This window comes from Sander lucioperca, chromosome 2 (genome assembly GCF_008315115.2).
Source record: "Sander lucioperca isolate FBNREF2018 chromosome 2, SLUC_FBN_1.2, whole genome shotgun sequence".
Taxonomy (NCBI): domain Eukaryota; kingdom Metazoa; phylum Chordata; class Actinopteri; order Perciformes; family Percidae; genus Sander; species Sander lucioperca.
In genome coordinates, this window is record NC_050174.1 from 20915511 (window position 1) to 20937561 (window position 22051).

Here is a 22051-nt window from a genome sequence, read left to right on the forward strand (position 1 = left end):
ATCCAAGGAAACCTGCGAGATGAGAAAATACAAGGACTCCGGGGAAGATGCCACGTTAGTAATATGCATTAATGGGACAAGAGTGCATCCAGGTAAGGCAAACCTGAGCCAGCCCTAACTATAAGCTTTATCAAAAAGAAAGTCTTAAGCCTACTTTTTAATGTGGAGAGGCTGCTTGCCTCCTTGACCGAAACTGGAAGATGGTTCTACAGGAGAGGAGCCTGATACATTGTACTTTTAAAAACTATAGGAACCACAAGTACGCCAAGTTTAGACTGGACTTTACCAGTTTACACCAGTGTAGTCTTGCATTGCCAGACCTATCTCCACATGTGTCAGTGCTGAAGTATGGCCTAGCTACACCCTTTATCTATTCTGGGATAGGGGAAAAATACGCTATGGCTTGTTTGCATTTATTTAAACCAATTCCATCCTTCATGTGCGGTGCTAAGCCCTGGATGCAGCAACAGTGCCCTTGCAAAAGCGACAGAAGAAGGGGAGAGACATCTCCTTTTCTTCCTGTCGAGGTCGGGTAGAAGGTACCGGATACACCAGGCCAGCACTGAGATGCTCAGGAGAAGCTTCTACCCTCAGGCCACTAGGATCCTTGATTTATTGATGTGAGGCATCAGCAATGCACATTCGTTGAGCCAGACTACCACCAATGCGACTTTAGGAGACAGTGTATCATGGTGTATTATGGTGGATCAAGGAAATTCTCAAAATAAAAGACAGAAACCAGAGAGAAATGAGAGAGGGGTAAAAAGGTGGACGAGGAGCCCCAGGGCTTCTTTGTTTGGTAGCCTTTTTTTTCCGATCAATAAAGCTCATTTCAACCATCAATCTTCCCACATCCTGCACACACCTGTTTGCCTCTTTGCAAAAGGAAGCAGAAAAATAAAAAGGCAGACAACAGCAAGAACAACTACACTACACCTTAAGACAACGAAAGAAGCACAACTAAATAGACCAAAGTGAAGTAAAATACAGGAAAGGGAAGAGAAAAAAAGGAAAGAAGTGGTGGTGTTGAGATAGTATGAAGTGATACAAAAAATAAGACATCTAACTAATGCTTTGCCCCGAAATTTGTTCGGAAATGATCAACTCCTAATCCTCAACTAGATAGAAGTCACACTAAGTATGTTAATCACCGTTATTTCTGTAAATGGAACCACGATGCAGGTCGGCAATGAAATGGACTGCATGGAATTTAATGGATATTTTGATTGTTTGTCTTGAGTTTTAATTAAAGACCTATATCCTAAAGCGTGTATTTCTTCACCTAGTACAAAGCTGTCAAATAAAACGTATACATTTTGCCTAATGTAAATTGAAAGTCTGTAAAGCCTCAACACCCGCACATCCCGTCTTCTGTATTCTAATCATGTAGAAAGAAAGAGCGAGGAGTGTTTTTAAAGCACTCCCCAGACGTCCTGTCCTCACAGTGAAAGTTGCACACCCTGCAACTAAACAAAACGTGGATTCCTGATTGTAGGCCAACCTGATCTCACAGAAATATGTTAAATGTCCACAACCTCTTAACACCGCATTATGTAGTGATGGCCAGCGTTGTAGTACTTGAGATCGGTCTCAAGGCCACTTTTTGACGGTGTCCGTCTCGTCTCGGAATCGACCGCATGTTTACTTGGTCTTGTCTCTGTCTCAGATAAAGAGGTCTCAGGATTTTATTTCAAGACGGGGCAACGCCACAACTGCTTTTTGATTGTTTTATCAAGGCATTTCTCAGGTACACATATGGCAATAAAAGAGGTAAATGAAAAAGAATATTAATTTGTGTTTCGTGTTTTCTATTTAATGAGAATGTGGATCTTTCAGATCAATTTGAGGAGTGCCTGTGGCTTGCATTTTCCACATTTTATCGTGTCATGCAGTGTCGGACTCGCACCGTTCTGGTCTTGGTCTTGACTCGGTCTTGCCCTGCCTTGGTCTTGGTCTTGATTCGGTCTCAACCACTCAAAGTCTTGGTCTTGTCTCGGTCTTGATACACTCTGGTCTCAGTTTATGTGGTCTTGATGGGGTCATCCCTATGTTCCCCGGGTCCTATGTTCCCCGTTTTTCCCAAAAAGGGTTAGGGTTAGGGTTAGGGCCTATTTGCCATGGAATTTGGCAGTAATGGTGGAAAAAGTAACAGACCGGGGAACATAGGACCCGGGGAACATAGACACGCTCCCGTCTTGACTACAACACTGGTGATGGCACATCATGTGTTTAAATTACTTGCCGGCACAGTACTAATCAGGCTGTTCTCATGAACCATTGGTACATATAGCTACAAAAAGTAAAGTACTGTAATACGTATGTATTCCACGTATTTATTACTGTATGCACCACAGTGACTGCTGCGGCGTAAGAATGCTGAACACCACAAGTAAAATGCATCCTCAAAGCTGTAGAAGCAGACTTGCATGTTTACATTTGTAAAGTGGCAAAAGTGACAGTGCATGACAATTTGTCATCAATGCCAGTTGCCAGCATCTAACTCTGATGCCATTTGGTGGGACATCTTGATCCAAAATGACTCACAATAGCTGACAAAATCCCATCTACTTTGTTCATGGGTGGCCCAGTGGGAATCAAATAGCTAACCCTGGTAGTGTTAGCATCTTACGCTTCCCACACAGTACTGCATATGAAGCAGCGTCAAACCAGACCAGCTGTCAAAACTACGATTAATATTAGTTGTCGCATCCTGCATGCCATTAAGTCTTTACTCCAGGGTTAGGTACACAGATGGTTATTTAAGTCATCAATTACATGTTGGCAGTTTGTAGTAGAGCAACACACACTGATGTAAGAATGAGAGTGATGGCCTGCCTGTCTTATTGTGATACCTGAAAAGAGAGGAAGAGATTACAAAATGAAGCCTGAAGGATGAATTGCTCACCACCAATGCTGTAGTGACATTAGTGCATTAGTCAGGTGGGATGCAGCTGTAGGCGAGGTTGTGGCATTAAACCTTAACACTCCCGAGCTACGAAAGTTATTGTGCCATCCCTCTCTTTGTGTGTGCTTACATAGCGTATTCTTATTCCGGCGGGTCTCAGAGAAAAAAAAAAAGGTAATCAAGTCAAGGAATGTATGCATGGAACACATCAAAACCACAGTGCCTGGCACACAGACACAACACATTCTCATGATCAGGTTGGTATGATGTTGCATGAAAAACGTATGCACAACAATTTGTTCACGGTCACGCGTCAACCAGTCACAAGTCACGCTTTTCAGTTAAATTTAGTTGAGAAAAGCGTACTGTGAACTGGGTACAGGGCACTGGGAGGTTACGGTCATTTCAATGGCCATTGCAGTGAACTTTAGCCGACAAAAGGTGATCGTCATGCGGCTACAGTTAAGTTTAGACAAAAGATAGTGCTTTGGATTTAAACAGCGGTCCCCTTAAGTAGTACTCCTGGGACACTGACAAGTGGTTCCTGGGTGAAACTCTTGTGTTTTCCACGGGACACGAAACACCAATCCACCCCGACCTCCAGCCTAAGCGGACCACAAGTCTCTCATACAGCATAGCCTACAGAAATAATTGCATTGAATACACATGAATTACAGTGCATTACATTTCGTAGCGATATGTACGAATGGTTCATGAGAACAGCCTGACAGGCAACAGGTGCTGCTGTGCTGAAACAAGAATGACTTAATAAACAATACTATGTGCAGCACACTGATAAAACACAAACTAGAGGCCTGCAAGTTAGGCAGAGTAGATTCGGGCGGGCTTTTTTCAGCCTATAGACCAGGCTCGGGTCGGCCTATAATAAATTGGGGCCCTAATTTTAGTAGCGTGTATGTGTCGATGTGTGTGTGTGTGTGTGTGTGTTTGGTTTTGCGCATCAGAGAAAGCATGCTTCAGAGAGAGCTTAAAGTTATTGTTGTCTGTCTTGGGTCGGGCACAGACTGAAAAATTGAAGACTTTGTTGGGCTACGGCTGGAGTTCTGGCCCGTGAAGGGCTCTAGAAACACCCACTGGCTGTGGGGGCTTACAGCAATATGCCAAACTATTACATGCAAACATTACATGTAGGCCTATCCTAATTCAAATCGCAGTAACTTTGGCTGACATGCACAAAACTTACAAACTTCAGGCATCATTGCATGACCTGAGATTGACGTCTCTCTCTCTCTCTCTCTCTCTAAAAATAATCTGATTTAAAATGTATCTAAAATAGGCAAACAAGCAATTTACAAGTAACTTTGATGGGAAATAACAGAATGACAGAACAGATAACATTAAATATTACACAACATGTATTTACAGATTTTGATAGTGACAATAGGAGGTGCCAGATCCAATCAAATAGGTCCCGGTCCCAATCTGACAGTATTCAGCTCAAATTAAATCCTGGTTTTTGAATATGTATGTAGTACCGTTCTAAATTTGTTTATTTTATTTATTAGGCCATATGTTGTTTCTCTGATATTTATTTCTGTTAACAAAAAAATATGGGCCGGTTCTTAACAACGTTTGCCTTAACATGGAGATATATATAGTTTTGTAAGATATTATTGTAAAATGCCCTCTGTTGTAAGTAGCCCTTGACCCTCTCAGTTGCTCTGTATTGGGTGGGGCCAGGTGTCAATTTTGTTATTAGCCAATCAGAGAGGTGTGGAACAGAAAGATAATCTCTAAGTGCTGACTCTAAGTGCAGTACATCTGTTGAATTACTGTTAATTAAAGTTAAGAACCAGGAGATTTATGTAAGTGTGTAACCCTGCTGAAACAGGAGAGTAAACTGTGTTTTGGTGCTGTTTCAATCAGTGGTATTTCTACTGAAGTGACGCGAACGCCATAGCCATGTGTGACGGTTGCTAATTAGCTAACGTTAGCTAGCTAGTTAACTATCACCCTCAGGAGCTGGGAGAAGAGACTGCGTGCGTGCGGAAACCCACGTTGTCACTGAGTTTCAGAGTGAGTATGGACATTGAGACCGATAATGATATGAACATTGATAGTAAAGCTTTAGTAAGCTAAATAGTGATTGTGAATTTCAGGATAGTGTACTTCGAATGCTGCCACCCAGGCTGCTGCAATAGCGGTGCTCAGGACTTTCCACTGCATGGCAGAGGAGCCTGTGTTTTGCACACGGACAGATACTCAGGACAGGTTTCTTCATCGTACAGCTTTGAGTTACAGAGGAACAGTGAGTACTAATTATTTTCTGTAAGGATTTCAAATGAGCGCCATCAAGCGCACCAACGTTGTGGTACCACAAACTTGAGTATTAAAAAAACCTGGGTATTTTATTTCTTTTGAGCCATGAGGACATTTAAAGGGTAAAATGACCTGATATTTTCTTGTAGGCTATGACATTCAATCATCGTGGTTCAATGTTTATTCATGTGTGATAGTAATTTGATTTAGGTGTTAAATTAGAGTTAGTGTCTAGGAATGACTGCATGGGAGTTTTAAACTCACAGTAAAAAATTAACTATTTTGTCCACCAGCCAAATGGCTAGTGAATGTCAAATTTTACCAGCATCAATAGATTACCATTGTTGGCTGGTGAGTGGAGCAAATCTACCAGCCACTTGCATTTTTACCAGCTGGCTAAGTACAGTGATTCGATTCTTTCACGATACATGGGTGCCGAATTGTATTTCGATTTTCATTTATTGCTATTCTAGAAGTATTTCAATTTGATAGTTTTGAGTATTGAGATTCTCTTTTACTTCAACAAAAGCAAAAGTTGATTAATACACTTCTAGAGACAAAAAAATCAAGAGACATTTCTAAAAACATTGTTTTCTAAGAAGAATGCACATCACATGTCAGTCTGACATTTATTTAATTTGTACATAACGTGTATTTTCTGCATTTTCTGCTTTCGGCCTGTTTTGCCAGAAACGAATATGATGTAGTCGCCGTTAGCGGTACTGTATAAACAGAAATTATTTAGGTGAATCGATACATTGTTGTTACACAGTGCCCAATGACTTTGTCCCACCACTGCTACTACCCATTTTAGATGTCAACAGAAATAAAATAAAAGGAATCAATTGAGTAGGGAAATCAACCAAAGGAATGCTTAGACTGGAGCACACACCAGCTCAAATCAAATTATTGAGATGCCAGTCTAAACAGCGTCCTCCTCTGAGGAAGTCTGTCTCCAGGAGAAACGAAGTTTACCACCTCACAGGGCTGGAGAATCCATCATCATTATGACCTCATAACTGTCGCCATGGAAAATAGACAGTCAGTTTTCCTGTGTGTGTGTGTGTGTGTGTGTGTGTGTGTGTGTGTGTGTGTGTGTGTGTGTATGCGCTGAAGGGTTGGTGATGGTGTCTGTGGGGCCCAAATAATCACAGTGATGCTAGGGATCATCATCTGCAAGTCATGCACACTTTTCTCAACACCTTACCACACACACACACACACACACACACACACACTTTCATCTTTATTACTTGTTTGCCAGCAAAAAAACTCAATCTGAAGGACGTCATTGCGAAAGAACTTGCACATGCAAACACTCAAACACAAATAACACAAATACATGCACAGTCAATCACAAACTTACACACAACACACCCCTGCAGAGCCTGTGAAGATATGTCATTCTGGGAGGAGAAAAACAAAAGATTCAAGGGGAGACAGTATGAGTGAGTGGGGAACAGATAGATTATTAAAAAGAGACAGACGGAAAACTAAAGGGTTTTAAAATCATGGATTCCCAGGTGTTTAGATATCTACCTTTAAGATGTATGCAATGTGATAAGGGTCGATGGAATTTTGTTTGTGGTGCTCACATCATTGAAAATGTTTTAATGAATAAAAAAATCATTGTTGCAGTGGCTAATTCACGTAATACTTTTAAACAGTTTTCAGAAGAATTACTTACTGAAGCAATAAGTCCTTATTAAAACAATCACCAATCTAGAGAAACGGGGACACTCTTGAAAGAATCGCTGTTGTTGAATTTTTTAAATACAAGTTTTCTGTGTGTTCAGCATCACAAACACAATTCCTCCATTGGGTATGCCAGCACATGCCCCAAATTATCTGCAAGGCCAGATATCCCCAAGACATAGGAATATGTTTTTTTTTCTAGGTTCTCTTCTCCTCTGCTCCCCCTCTTTTCTCCAAAGCCTTCATTTTTCTTGCATCTGTTGTAATACCTTCAGGGCAGGGCTCATAAAACATTTAACTGCTGCTTTTGTTTGTCACCTGCTCCGACATGCCAACAAATAACTTCTCCCCAGGAAAGCACATGTCACTGGAAACCTTTAAAGTTACTAATTTAGTCTGCTGAGGGGAAGTAAACGTGATGCTAGCATTAAAGACTCTTCTCTTTTCTTCCTACTACTTTCAGTCTCTCTCTCTCTCTCTCTCTCTCTCTCTCTCTCTCTCTCTCTCTCTCTCTCTCTCTCTCTCTCTCTCTCTCATCTCCTTCTCCATTCTTTGTCTAAGTTGGTTGCTGGCGCCATCTGTTGGTCACAAAAGTCCATCACTTAAGTTATTTAACCCCGTCACCATGCAGTGACCATTGTACAAAGAGAATAGTTTTTTGAAAATCATACACTTTATTTCATTTCAACAGGTCATACAAATTGCAAATAATTATAAAATAAATATTCTTTTCATTTTGTAATGGTAAACTTTACTCGTTATAGACGTCTTTAAGTGGAAGTGTGTATGTGTGAGAATAAAAACAGGACTCTTTATTCATTTATTTGAAAATGTGTTTTCACACTGACAGTATGTGTGGAGTGTGTATCATGGGTGCATTAGTCTGTGTTCCTCCTTTGTCTTGTCCTTGGTAAGAGGAAATTCCAGCGATGTCCTGAACCGAATGGGCACCTCCTGTTCCTCACCGATTGGCTGCTTGGTCACGGGGGCGTGGATACGCAGCTGTCCATCATTCATCAGGGAACAGGAGAGGCCGGACAGATCCAGGTGAGCGGGAATGTCGATCCTCTGAACGAATCCCATCTGAGACGAGGCCGAGGAGCACAAGGAGGCGCAGGAGGAGGAGGAGGAGCAGGACTGGCTCTCTTCCGCTCCGGCCTGCTTCTTGGCCACCACCGCCAGGCTACGCCCCACTAGTTTGACAGTGATGTCATTGGGGGCGTAACCGCGAGCGTCTAGGGTCACCAGGAGGTCGCCGTTCTCTGTGGCCTGTTGAGGTTCCTGGTGCAGCTCTGCGCTCGCAGTCTCTCTCAACTGCTCTTTACCTTCACTGAGCCTGAAAGAGAATCAAACTAGATCAGAAGCAGCTTCATGACGCCACTGGTGTCTGAGGGCATTTTTCAAACCAGCGTTGTTCAGCGCGGGTGAATCAGACTGGTTTGTCGGTATGATTTTTTTTTGGCAGATGTGTAGTTAGTTTAGTTCGGTTGAATTGCACTAGAGTTCATCTTTCTCCTTGGTACGGTTCGTTTTGGGCAGGTGTGAATGCAGCAATCACCCCCGGATGCGCACCAAAAGTGTACCAAACAACTGAGACCTAGGGAAGTCTCGGTACGCTTTCAAGCGGACTCTGGAGCGGTTTGTTTGTCGTGAGAAAGTGATCTGAACTCGAAACCGCACGAACTGTGTACTCCGCAAGTCTCAGGTAAATGGCTCTTTTAGTCAGGTGTGCTTTGCAATCTGTGATGTGGCAGAGCATGTAAACTGTACTTCATGTATTTACTTTCTTTCAGACACATCTGACCAATAAGAAGAGTGAACGTTCTTGCGTGGTTTGTAGTGTAATGCATTTTCGTTCGCTTGGATTTTCGTAAAAAGAACCTGAACCAAGGGGAAAACACTCTGAGAATACAAACTTGACTGCGGGACTGTAAAATGACGTATGGAGAGCAGTAGTAGTATTGAAAGGTTGGAACTCCTGTGTGAAACCTGATGTCAGCGTTGACTTTTCTGGCGTCTTTTTGAACGTTAACTATCATACGCGTTCCTTATGTAATGTTCCTAACTTAACCAGAAATGTAAATATTTTAACCAAAACCACAATCTTTTACTAAACCCAACTAAAGTAAGTTTGTTGCCTAAACCTAACCAAGACTCTCAGAGTTGTGAAATGTGACGCCAAGGGGTCCAGGAAAACACTAATAGACAATTTTACAACGTGAATACATGATAACGGCCTTCTGAACCTACTAGTAGGTGTAACAGTCCCTTCTGACAAATATCTATGAGGCTGATAACCACTGACAAAGCCCATTCAATGGAATGATAACATTCAAAATGGGTGACAAACTTTAGGTGTGAAAACGGCCTAAAACAAAGCCAATCAGGAGTAACCACTACTGAGTTACACATTTACTGTACATACCTCGCCAAAGTGGAGGAAATGAGAGGCAACTTGTTAAGTTTGAGGAGGTGGGGCCCATCGTGAAGCTCCCTCAGAAGGCTGTCGGCCAGTTTGGTTCTCTGGTTGAAGAAGTCTTGCTGCAGTGAGGAGAGGGCCTCGTGACGCAGCGGCCACAGCAGCTGCGCTTGGCTGAAGAAAGGGTCATCGCCGAACAGGCTGCTCAAAGCTGCATGCTGAGCCATTAAGTCAGCGTCAAAGGACAGTTCTTGGCAAACTTGACTTCAGCAACCTGCAAATCCTTCTTTTTGTTTCTTTGGGGGCAGATTCCCTCTCTTAGACTTGATATCTTAAGGCTCCAGTGAAGAGTGAGAACTGAGAGCTTCCAGAGTTTCTTCTTCTTGTTAGTCTTCTTTCTGGTAGTTTGAGACATTACACAGTACTTCTCTCTCTTATATACCCCAGCTGTCCTGCTCCGTCCCTCCTACTGAGCTATTTACACCCCATGAGGTCACTGCTGTTTGTTAGCGTGTGCCAGCGAGGTCAGGAATACCCTGAAACTAATCACAAGGCTAAAGACAGCTCATGGTCATAACCTGTTTGTGTTTTTGTGCCTATGGCCGTGTTTGTGTTTGTGTGCCTATGACCGTGTTAACACTGCAGTCTGAGTTTTACATTCTACTATATAATGCAGATACAGATTTCTAAAGTGTGTTAAAAGCAAAGATATTTGCTCATAACAAATTTTTCATGTAGCAGTATGAGAATATCTGGGGTGATAGTGAAAAGAAATGATGGTGTGTGAAGTGGCACTTTATTCAACAAATGTCTTTTATTTATTACTTTCATTACACACAGACTCTTTGTTATTAAAAATACTTCAAGTAAGAGTAAAAACTAGACAGAAGGGAAAGAAATGTATCATAATCCCCTGAGGCTATGCACTGTAATGGACATAAATTTGAGACAATAAAATGACACTGACTTCTACCTAGTAACTATACTCTTACTGATCATTTAATGTCAAGTTTGATTGTTTTTAAAATGAAAAATACATCCACGCAGCAGAGTTAATTCATTACCTGATAATGGACACCTCGAAGGGCATTAACCTGCTTATACCATACTCACTTGCAAATATATTTTTTTAAGACGAATAAGTCTATTACGGCTGTTTTCTTGGTAACACCTAAGGGTTTGACTAATACCTGGAAAAATCATTGCCATCCCATTAGGGTTCTTATGCAGTGCCAACGTTGTTCACAGCTCCAGTAAATAGGACAGACCTTAGATACGACTTGGCAACGGGAGATATTTCTAGTCCGCTCAGCTCATAGAACCCTTTGGCTCCGTTATCAGCCAGACATCAGAAAAGCTAACGTAAGCTAGCAAGATTCAAAGTCAATAACATATGTATGGTTGACAATCAGTAAATATAATTTGACAGTATGTTTAACAAGACAAGTTAGCTATCCAGCCATGTCATTGTCCCCAAATCAATATCCAGACTTATATGCCATGTGTAATGTTACTGTCGGTTGCAGCCTGAAGTAGCGAGTTGAACAGCATACAGGATCGCCGTATTCTATTAACACTTGACAATGGACACCTCGTCGGGCATTAACCCTTACTTAATGGACACCCTGCGGCCAATCAGAATAGAGTATTTAACCAGACCATGGTATAAGCTAACTAACCGGCTGTATTGAATTGTTTATTTTCGTGTCTGGCCGCTTACATGGCCCATCCATTATAGGATTATTTAGACACATTTTAAATAAACACTTTCCTAGTGCTGACACTGACACAATATAGACATAAAGGTTACAAGTATGAAACAAAACAAACAAACAGATAAATAGTTAATACAGGTAGGGTACTAACATAAAGTTAACATTTCAACATAAAACCCTTTCAGACCAAAATAAATTATAGTAGAAGTTAGCTGTATATTTAACATACACACAGAAGTGTGGTGTCAACTCATTTAACTTTCGGCAAGAGAGTAAGCTTTAATTGCAAAATATCAACTAGAATTTGTCAAAGCTGTTAGGAAGTCTGTCAGGAAGACTGAATGACAAAATAACTTGCAATCACTTCATTTCTACTTGATAAGAGGCTACTTTTAATTGAAAATGGACATACATCAAACTTAAATGTGTTTAAATAAAGTGGGAAAAGTGTAGGTATCAGATCAGATGGGTAAGCTTTTGTTATTGTTATGGCTCACAGACATTTCTTTTACATTGTCTGTGTGCCAAATTGCAAACTTCTTCTTAGTTGTTTTCTTCCTTAAACAGATATTTACTGACAACCTAGAATCAGACTTCAGCAGCTGTTCAGAACTAAGCGTGTCGATCAGCAGTGTGAACAAAGCCCGTCTTGTCTCAGGTTACAGTGCTTCTTCCAGGAATGAGCTCAGAGCGTGAACATTTACCAGAGTCTGTCTGCATGTGTGTGTGAAACCAGAGTCCTAACATTACAAGAAGCCTGTGTCATATCTATTTGTGGCTGTCTAAACTTTAAACTGTAAAACTGCCTTCACATTATTGGCTCACACAGTGAAATGGCTTGTGATTGGCTGGAAACAGCTTCTTCAGTGTGGCATTTCTCACTTCTGCTTTTCACTATATGCTGAGACCAAATAACATCTATTATTCTGATATTTTTTTAAGTTAATCAACAGTATTACAGTTGATTAATTTAATGTAATCAATACAATCTCCGAGCATTTAATACTGTAGTTCTGTTTTGTGGTTTTTAGGCTTTGTGCTTTGTTGTATTGGATTACTTTTTGTGTTCATGTTGATTTGGATACTGTTGGATTACCCCTGCAAGCATTAGGCTGCTTATTTTAATACAAACATTTATTTGTTGTTAAATACTGCTCAGTATCATCGGCATAGATTAAGACATTATCTGTTTAAAAGTGTCCTTTATGTCAGCGGGAGGACTACTGCAAAAATAAAGAAGTGTGTCAGTGAACCAGGGGATGCCAGGGACAGAAATAGAAAGGGAGATTCAAGATGGCTGCCAAATCCTCATCTTTAAATGACTGGGTTATTATTACCCACCCAGCTCAGTCTGGTCATTATTTATGGTAGTATGAGATCATCCAGCTTAAGACTCCTCATGGTCATATCTGGGTTATGTGTGCATGTACAAAAAGATAAGCAAGAATACCTTTAATAAGATACCATTTAATAAGAAATGTATTTGAAGAACATGTAAAATATATAAGTACTAATATAATATGATATACAAAGAAGATATATTTAACATAAAATATTTGAATTTAACATTTGGCCTTTATACCAATTTATGAACAATGTATTTCTATAAATTTGAGAAATAGTTCACCATTTTAGGAAATGCACGTAATCTACTATTGAAGTAAAACTATTTTAGTACAATATGAGATTGTATTCTGAATGAGTCGCCATTAATGGCCAGTTGAAAAATCCAAAATCCGCAAGCAGCAGCCAGACCCACATGACGCGTTTGCATTTTTTGGGCGACAATACAGATTAGCGCCGCCTGCTGTTATGGAGACGTATTACGTATCGTCGCTTTGGTGTGTTCCGAGGCATTTTTTTGACCAACTCGGGCAGACTGATCAGTCCAACTGCCTTTTCTACCAACGGTCGGCCGTCGGCCCGGTGTGTAGCTGCCTTTAGGGGCACTCAGTGCCGTACCACAGCCCAACTGTCTGCAAACCACCTCAGCATCAACTATGTCCCAACCATAATCACAGACTGTTCCACAGGCGTTTTTGTAATAGATTTCAACTTGTCTAGAGCTTGAGTAGATCCAGCCAATCTGACACCTAGGCAGAGAACACAAACCATTGGTGGGGGTGGTGATCTTCATTTAGTCTTGACAAAGCACATTTGTAAAACACATTTGTCATAAAGTTATGATTAATTTACATACTTTACATCCCTCATACATATATATGATATAACACTTTTCACAGTAGATAAATCACTCAATAGACTTCTTCACTTACATTAAGGTTTAATTTCTGATGTATTAGCAACATTTCACACTTGTTGTTCTGCTTTCCAATTTAAAAAAAAGCCTGCTGTGGTGACCAGCGCTTTATCATCGCTGCATCTACAGCTGTTAAAAACATCACAAGCCACAAAGACTAAGATACAGAGCTGTCTATAGAAAAGGGTACATTTATTCAAAACGCTTTAACAAGACACTACTCTAATAGATTTCAACTGTTGGAGAGCACCGCTTAGACCAGCTCATCTGATCTGACAATCTGTCAGACACATAAGACATAACATACAATATTTAAGTATTTTGCACAGAATGTAAACTGAAAACTAAAAGGATTTTATGCATCACACCGTAGAATTGACTGACCTGCAGCAGGTGAAGTTGAGGTGAAGAAAAAACAGGCTATAGAGGGAAGAGAAAGAAATGGCATGGCTCATAAAATTCAACAAGCTAAAAAGTACAGAAAAAAATGTGCTTATCTGGCAAGGAGTCAGGGCGGTGCGGGATAGCTGCTGTTACACATGGTTAGACACAGTATAGGGGGTTGGGTTTCTGCCACTTTGGATTTAATCCAACAAACAAACTGTCTAAACATGCATGGAATGTGAATGTGCACTTGATTGCTGTTTTTCAAAAATCGGATGTGTGTCCAAAAAACTAAATGTGGAAGTTCATAGAGAGTTGATTTTTTAGTGAAGAAATACAGTTTAAGGGCACTGAATTCAATTTCATAATTTTACATTCACTTTCAAGTTTATTGGAATTCTGCATAATTGGAAATTGCTATGAATGCTATACAGATTGTGGTTTTCAAAGCAATTATTCAAATTGAGCAATTCAAATGTAAATAGTTCAAATTTGTTATTTTGGAACAGAATTCCAATTTACTTGGAAGTGAATGTAATATGAAATTGACTTCAGTTGTCCTGTAACTGAATTTAATCTTCACTAAAAATTCAACTCTATATAGTTATACTATATACCATATTCAGTTTTTTAGACACACATCCAGTTTTTGAAAAACAGCAATCTGCGGTAAGCAGAACTCCCCTTAAAACACTTTGGCACTTGATAAAACTGAGCTAAAAACAAGTGGTGGACAAACTGTTGATAACACTACAACAATGGATGCTATAGCTTGTTTTAAGATTCGTGAGGAGTATACCATTTTATTGTATTAATAAATGGCACTTTTTTGAAGTGTTTAATGTGTCATCTCTCACTGATTCTTGCTTATTCATTACATGGCATTAGTAGTTTTAAGGAGTAGGAGTTGCTATACATATTCAGGGGAGCGCAAGGACGGGTGGTATTGTGATCTTATATGGTGGGCCGGTCAGGGCCAAAATGCCAGGGCCGATTTTTGGTCCCAGTCCGTCCCTGTTTATCAGTGACAGAACAGATGACAGAAAACTTATTATGCACAAAAAATATCACACTACTTGTCCTTCCCCGAACACTTCCTCTTTCTTGCATTTTTTTCAGCTAAAACTGCAAAGTCCTGAACCTCTGCAGCTCTGAACCATAGAGTGCAAAGTACAAAAGCTGTAGTACCAAAGCAACTCATCAATTTCAATTTCTGCCTCTTAAAATTGTGTACTACAAAGCGAGATAAGTGGGTTAGCGAGGTGTGTTGATCCTAAAGCCATAGTCTTCAATGTCACAAAGATGGCTCTTTACAATCTCCCCTCTCAGTTTTGACTCTCAGCCTGACCTCTTTTTGTTTTCATGGTGATTTGGATACACACATTCGGACAGTTGGATTAGCCCCCTCACATGCATCAAGGCTGCTCATTTTAATGTATATTTATGTAATGTTAAATACTGCTAAGAATCATCTGCATAGATTAAAGGGCTGTCCACACCAAGAACGATAACTATAAAGATATCTATGGACATTTAAAAAATCGTTCTTACTCAAGTGGATAGTGCCCACTCCACAACTACGACAATGACATAAAACGATATCGTTGGGATCAGTTTCAGAGCAATTTGATGAACGACAGAAACACTGACGGCTATTCAGCAGATAACATTGCGGAAAAACTCATTGAGGTTCAAAGAAAATAAAGTTGCCAATAAATAGGACATCTGGGAAACAATCGGGCTCACCCTCGGAATCAGTGGTGAGTGTTTTGATATTAACAGAGAGGAGGAGACCATTAAAAATAGCTAGCTAGCTAACATACCTCAGGTAACATTAGTCTTTTAATATAACTGTCTCACCTTGATATGATCAATAATAAATTAATAATCTGCACTAAATAATCCATAAAAATGAATAAAGAAGTGTGTTAGTGAACCAAGGGATGCCAGGGACAGAAATAGTGAGGGAGATGCAAGATGGCTGCCAGAGGCGGCATCAGCCGATTTTGCCGGGGCTTCAGCCCCGAATGTTTTGAGTGTAGCCCCGAATGTATTTTGAAAAGTTGACTGACAAATATGAAACCGGATAATAGCCTACGTAAACCCCCAAAATCGTAAGTTGCCTTATTTCATTGTGCTAGAACTCATGGTAGAACTGTAACTTTGTCCAGTTTATTTTTCTGAGGCGAATAGAACGGGCAGCTACGTGCTGTATTTGTTGCTATCACCTAGTAACTGTCTCTAAGTGAGGAAAGCTGTGAAAGGTGTAATTTTCGGAGAAATTAAAGCCAAATCTAATACATTGATGCCATCAACACACAGTTTAGGAGGGCAATGCTAATGATTTTGTTTTAAGTTCCCGTGACGTTTCCAGTCTATGGTTCAGAATCCAACACACAGAGCTCTGAAGCAGACCAGTGCGTTGCCTAGTGACCACTCTCCCTGTAAAAATACAGATGAGCAGCGCGCCTTCCGTGGTCTGTGCAGCTTCAGGTTTGTAATGGACGCACTCTGATGTGGACATGCTGCAGCAGATATGTCATGTTTGAGCTCTGTGTATTTCTGCCGTAGTTTTGGTTTGCCACATCCGACGTAGAGCAGCGTACAGCCACTTCCCTAAACTTTCTGTCATTCAGAGTCTCAAACAGGGCTCTGTGTGTGTCAGCAGGTCTGAGATCTACCACATCAGCAGAGCAATAACATAATGCACAGCAGACTATGGTGCAGGTTGATTATTTTCTGAAATATAGTGACTTTATTCTTGTAATAGCCTATTATAACTTTATTTTTCTCAAAATATCACGACTCCTCCAAATCTCAGAACACAGATGGGATGAGTTATATTTTGAATGTGCATAAAGTTTTGAACATGAGCAGAAATCATGCTCAAACACATCTGAAATATTACAGTCCAAGGGTTTATTAATTCATTAAAATGAATTAATGTATTATTGATATATTATTGATATATCATATGCACATTTAAGGAGGTTACTTCCTCAACAAAAGATGCAAAAGAGGAAGGAAGATTAAATTATGCCTATAGGCTATATGGGTGCTGACTCAGATAAAATTAGAAAAGCCTGACAGCCTTACTCAATATATTCCATTATGTTCTTATATTTGGATTGTAATATGTTTCCCTTTACATAAAGATATTTCCAGCATAAATTGATTCAGAAAAAGGTAGAAATATGTGGTGCATACAAATTCACCATAATGCAGGAAATTAAGCGTTTAATGCTAAAAATTCTCTCTCTTTTCAGACCCCCCACATCATAAGTCACCAAAAAAATCTGGAAACAAAACCTTGGCCTTTGGGTTGCCAGACCAGTTATGATTAGGCCAAATAGTGGTGCCATCTAAATAACATCTACAAACTGGGCAGCTAAAATGAACATACACTGGTTATTAACAAGCTGGGCAAGCCAATCTGTTAGGTTCAGGGAAGTTGAGGACCCAAAGGCAGAGAGCAGGCAGGCAGGCAGGAGAAAGTTTGAGGTGGAACATTTATTAGTCCATAAAACAAAGTACAAATAAACAAAGGGAGTCCTGAAGTGGCAGGCAAAAACTAATCCAGAGTGAAGAAAACAAAAACAGGGAATCCAAAAAACAACAGCAGAAAACAAACCAGAAACGTCAGAACAAAGAAAATCCAGGGAGCAAAAAAAAACAGTCACGAACTGACACTGGGAGACACGAAAGGCACGCGCAAACACAAAAAACACACACAATGATCTGACACAGGACAAGGGGAACACAAAGACTACTAGAGGATAACGAGGTAACAGGAGGCAGGTGACACAAGGGCTGGGAAACAGGTGGAAAACATCAGGCAATCACAAGAGAGGGAAAACACAAGACATGAAGTAAAACCAGACAAGACAAGACAGAAAACCAGACTATCAAAATAAAACAGGAAACAGAACATAAAACAAGACAAGACCGAAAATCACAGAATCACAAGGAGACAAGACATGACAGAAAAACAGACTACAATACGACAAGACAAAACACCAAAACCATAACACAATCGCTGTTTTGCATTGCATTCAGTTTATTTTAATGGGTCCGGGCTAAGCCCCAAACCTAGTCAAGTCCTAGAAATGCCCCTGATGGCTGCCAGTCCTAATTTTTTAATTACTGGATTATTATTACCCACCCATCCCTGTCTGGTCATTATTTATGGTTGTATGAGACCATCCAGCTTTAAACTCCTCATGGTCATATCTGGGTTATGTGTGCATGTGTAAAAAGATAGGAAAGAATACTTAAATACATTTAGTAAGACATTTATTTGAAGAAAGTACTTATATGATATATGATAATATGATATAAAAGTAAGGTATATTTAACATAACACAATTAAATTAGGCCTTTAAAACAACATTAAAACATTAATGAACAATGTATTTCTATAAATGTGAAAGAAATGAATGATACCACACAGTTATTATGTAGCTGCCAGCAGCATGTTAGCATAGCATAGCTCTGGCCAAAGGGAAAAAATTTACCAATCAACAGCTTCCAAACACACTAAATAACAATATCTCGTTTGGCCAGCTGTTTAGCATACAGAAATGAGAGTGGATTCAACTTTCTACTCTGAGCAAGAAAGTGAAAAGTTTATTTACAATAATACAAGAAGGTTAATATAGGTGTACATTAGCCAGTTAGATCAATGAATATGAAGAGAATGTTGTGATCAACCCCAGTGAAGAGGTATTAATTGAGATTCACTAAAATAGGTTTTAAAGACCCATTTTGGACTTTGATGGTTGACTAAAAACACTTTAAAGAAGATTTTATATTATTAATTTTTAGATACTCTGTACATATAGCTATATTAACCTTCTAGGGAGCTATGTGATGTCATTTTATTCAGACAGGGACAGTGCAAAATGAAACATTAACCGTGTAATAAAAACAGAGAGATGGAGGAGAGATGCATTGTACCAGGTTTTAGCACAATTGCTATTTTCCGCCCGTGGTTACTGGTAGATAGAACAATAATTCATTTATACTGTATAATCCAATGCAAATGGAATGCCAAACCCCAGATTATACAATTATACAAACATTATCAATTCATGACCTAATCACGATAATTCGCAAATATATGCAAAGGAGCAGCAATAAAATCATCAGGGGCCACAGTCCATAGGACTGTAATTTGCTGTTTGCACCCAGTGACTACATATAATAAAATCTTCATATGCCCAGAGACCAACCAGTATTCCTTTGCTTCAGTTATACTAACTTGCTTCAAGTTTCCTAAAAAATATAAATTATGATAAGGCATCACATAACTAGCTCATAATTATTAACATATTCATTATAAATAATAATATAATAATGTTGTTGTAATTATCTAGGTATATGCAATTCAAAATAACAAAACTTTGAGTGACTAGCCTATTCCCCTGAGACATTGTGCTGCAATTTCATCTACTCCATCTTTTTGAATAGTCACTTGTCACTTTAAGGGGACTTTCACATCTGCCTAATTTAGTTCAGTTGAATCGCACTAGAGTTTGTTTTCCTTCTTGGTATGGTTCGTTGGGGAGGTGGAATGCAGCAATCGCACTCTGATGTGCACCAAAAGCGGACCAAACAAGCTTTCAAACGAACTCTGGAGCAATTTGTTTGTGGTGAGAACGTGATCTGACCTGGACCAGAGCCAACTGCTGAAAGAACTGTGCATGTTTGGACTAAACCAGCTGCCGTAGTCAGCTGTGCTATGCAATGATGATCAGGGCTACAGTCAAGCCATGCAGTTTCTCTCGTATACTTGCGAAAGCGGCATGTTGTCTGCTTGCTTTTCGTCCTGTCTATGTTTACTTCCGGGAGTTCCGTTGGAATTTTCCCGCATGTTAATTCTGACCAATCGAAGAGCAGTTTAGGAAATGCGTTCAGAGACACATCTGGCCAGTGGTGTGAATGTTGTCATGTGACTTGTGTTGCTGCATTTTCGTTTGTTTCACCAATTCATCAACTGATTTGGACCAGAGCAAATGTTTTAGTGTGAAAAGGAACTCAAACAGCTGAAAAATGCTACAATGTATAATTGTTTGTCCTTGGTCTGGACCAAATGAACCAAAGTACAGATGTGAAAGCACCCTAAGATTTAAAAAAAAAAATGTACTTACAGAATTCTTTGCAGCGGTTCAAAAAGTCAGTGCTTCATCCACGGTAACCACTGTGTCACTGTTGACCATTGGACACCTTAAAAGTTTTGATAAATATCCTGTTCTCCATAAATGTCCAAAGTTTCTTCACTAAATGGCTTGGTAACATTTTCATAGTCATCTTCATCATCTGGTTCTCTGTTTTTCTCTACAATGAAACAGACATTTTTGGCTTTTATAATATTTTCCCTGGGGTCCGCGTCCTCATAATCATGATCTTCGTCACCCTCTGTCTGCACATTATCAATGGTCTCCTCTTCCTCCCCTTTCCCTGCTTCCTCTTTGAGTCTCTTCTTGGTGTCCATTGGATCAACATTTACATAGTCAGCCTCGTCGTCCTCAGATTCATCTTCAGAATCATTCCTGACTCTGACAGCCACTGAAACGCAAGCATCATGAACATCAGAAGAAATTCTTAACAAGCATTTGAACTCATTGGATGAATGTGTACTGCGTGAGCACAGACATTTAGTTTGGACGACGGCTCCAGTGTGCTCGGCTCGTCGTCTTCTCTTGCAGACCAGACAGACCACCACCAAGACTAGCAGGAGCAGCAGCAGACCCCCAGCAGCTACTGATGAGACCAGCGGCAACAAATGCACTAGGAGAGACAAACATTCAACAGTTAATCCTAAATTTTGTCAATTTGTTTTACATTGGGATTAAGAATCTGATATATCTACACACTCACTGCTAGCTTGTCAGAGAAGACCCGTTTGTGTTATGCCGACCCTACACCAAACGACTTTTCAAGTGTTTCTACCATTGAGAATAATTTCCAATATCGGAATGAAATCCTGAGAGTCTTGCTAGAGTCGGGGCGCTCCCGTCGTCTCAATCGTTTGGTGTGAGGTGGTCAAAAAACTCTGTCCGAGTCACAATTTTTCCCGTCTTGATGTTCTGACAAAATCAATGTAAATTTTATGTCTTGGTAGTGAAGTTAAATTACATGAACATTGTTAACAACCAATGGGTGCGCACTGTGCGCTGCTCCCTCCAGCACCAAACAGGAAACAGCAAACAGCTAGAGCCAATGTTGTTGATGGTTGCTATGGCTCTAAGCTAAATGCTAAAGAGGGAAAATTGCCGATTTTCAACCTTTCTGAAGCGAGTCATCCAACGGGAGTTTTAACGGCGGAAAAACGTGGACCTCAGGATACCGCCACCATTCATCTGCATGTACAGCAGAACCGAAAATCTGCAAACTTTCCCTAAAAAGAACAAAATTATATATTTCTTGAAGCTGCACTTTCATATAGCTCTTTGTAGTTTTGCTTATTTAAAGCTAATGTACTTGCACTGGAGTTTGCACCTTCAGGGTTGAAAGCACTTAATTGGAAGTCGCTTTGGATAAAAGCGTCAGCTAAATGACATGTAGTGTAAAGTCACCAGCTTACGCTAGCAGTAGGTAGCTTGATTACATTTTTCAAAACTATCTAGTTGTAGTCTTGCAATTTGTGACCCTGCAAGAGCCCCAGTCTTTAACATTTGATGTGGGATATTGTCTTTAGATGTGAGATGGTGTCAGACGTTAGTATTTTCAAAGTCTGTTCAAAGTCTTCTAGTGTATGTAAATAAGGAGAAGTTCAAGTCCCGTTTGAAAATAAAAGTAAATGGTGAGTTTTATAGTTGTTTTTTTTTAACTTTACAGAACAAACTGAGCTACGTCACGTTCAGCGTCACATGCATAACCGGAAGTAAAGTTACTTGATTTTAACCCAAACCACAATGTTTTTCCTAAACCTAACTAAATAGTTTTGGTGCCTAAACATAACCAAACTGTGACCATCCTTAAAACCGTGACCATTACGTTCTGTGTTTTAGATATGAGGATGGCAAATATTCTTGTGGGTTGTATTTGAGGGTAGAATTAAACTTATTCATTTCATCATATGGTTTGAAGGCAAGGCAATGCAAGGCAGCTTTATTTGTATAGCATATTTCAGCAACAGGGCAATTCAAAGTGCTTTACATAAAACATTAAAGAGCAGTTAAAAACGACTAAAAACAAACAAACAGGCAGGACCATATTTCTTTATCATCTCATCCACCACGGGCCCCGCAGGAACATGTGACTTTGTACTCTTGTTACCCATAAGAAGAGTGGAAGTACTTCTCTTTACCTATAATATAGCCGTCACTATAAGGCTTAGTTTAATCAGGCAAACTTTGCAAAATCCTAAACAGTTCCAACTGTTTTCCTTT

General features: G+C 39.9%; 1 protein-coding gene and 1 long non-coding RNA gene across 2 annotated transcripts; both read right to left on the reverse strand.

Moving 5' to 3' along the window:
- Positions 1-7687: 7687 nt before the first annotated feature.
- hspb9 (heat shock protein, alpha-crystallin-related, 9) lies at positions 7688-9717 on the reverse strand. The gene is made up of 2 exons (XM_031318528.2): positions 9306-9717; positions 7688-8216 (listed from the first exon to the last, which is right to left on the reverse strand). The coding sequence occupies exons 1-2, from the start codon at positions 9524-9526 to the stop codon at positions 7748-7750; spliced, it is 690 nt and encodes a 229-aa protein (XP_031174388.1). The 5' UTR covers positions 9527-9717; the 3' UTR covers positions 7688-7747.
- Positions 9718-15796: 6079 nt separating this feature from the next.
- LOC116063538 lies at positions 15797-21189 on the reverse strand. Its single transcript, XR_004108300.1, has 3 exons — positions 21177-21189; positions 17391-17396; positions 15797-15995 (listed from the first exon to the last, which is right to left on the reverse strand). It is a non-coding gene; the product is annotated as an uncharacterized LOC116063538 (long non-coding RNA).
- Between the last annotated feature and the right edge of the window lie 862 nt (positions 21190-22051).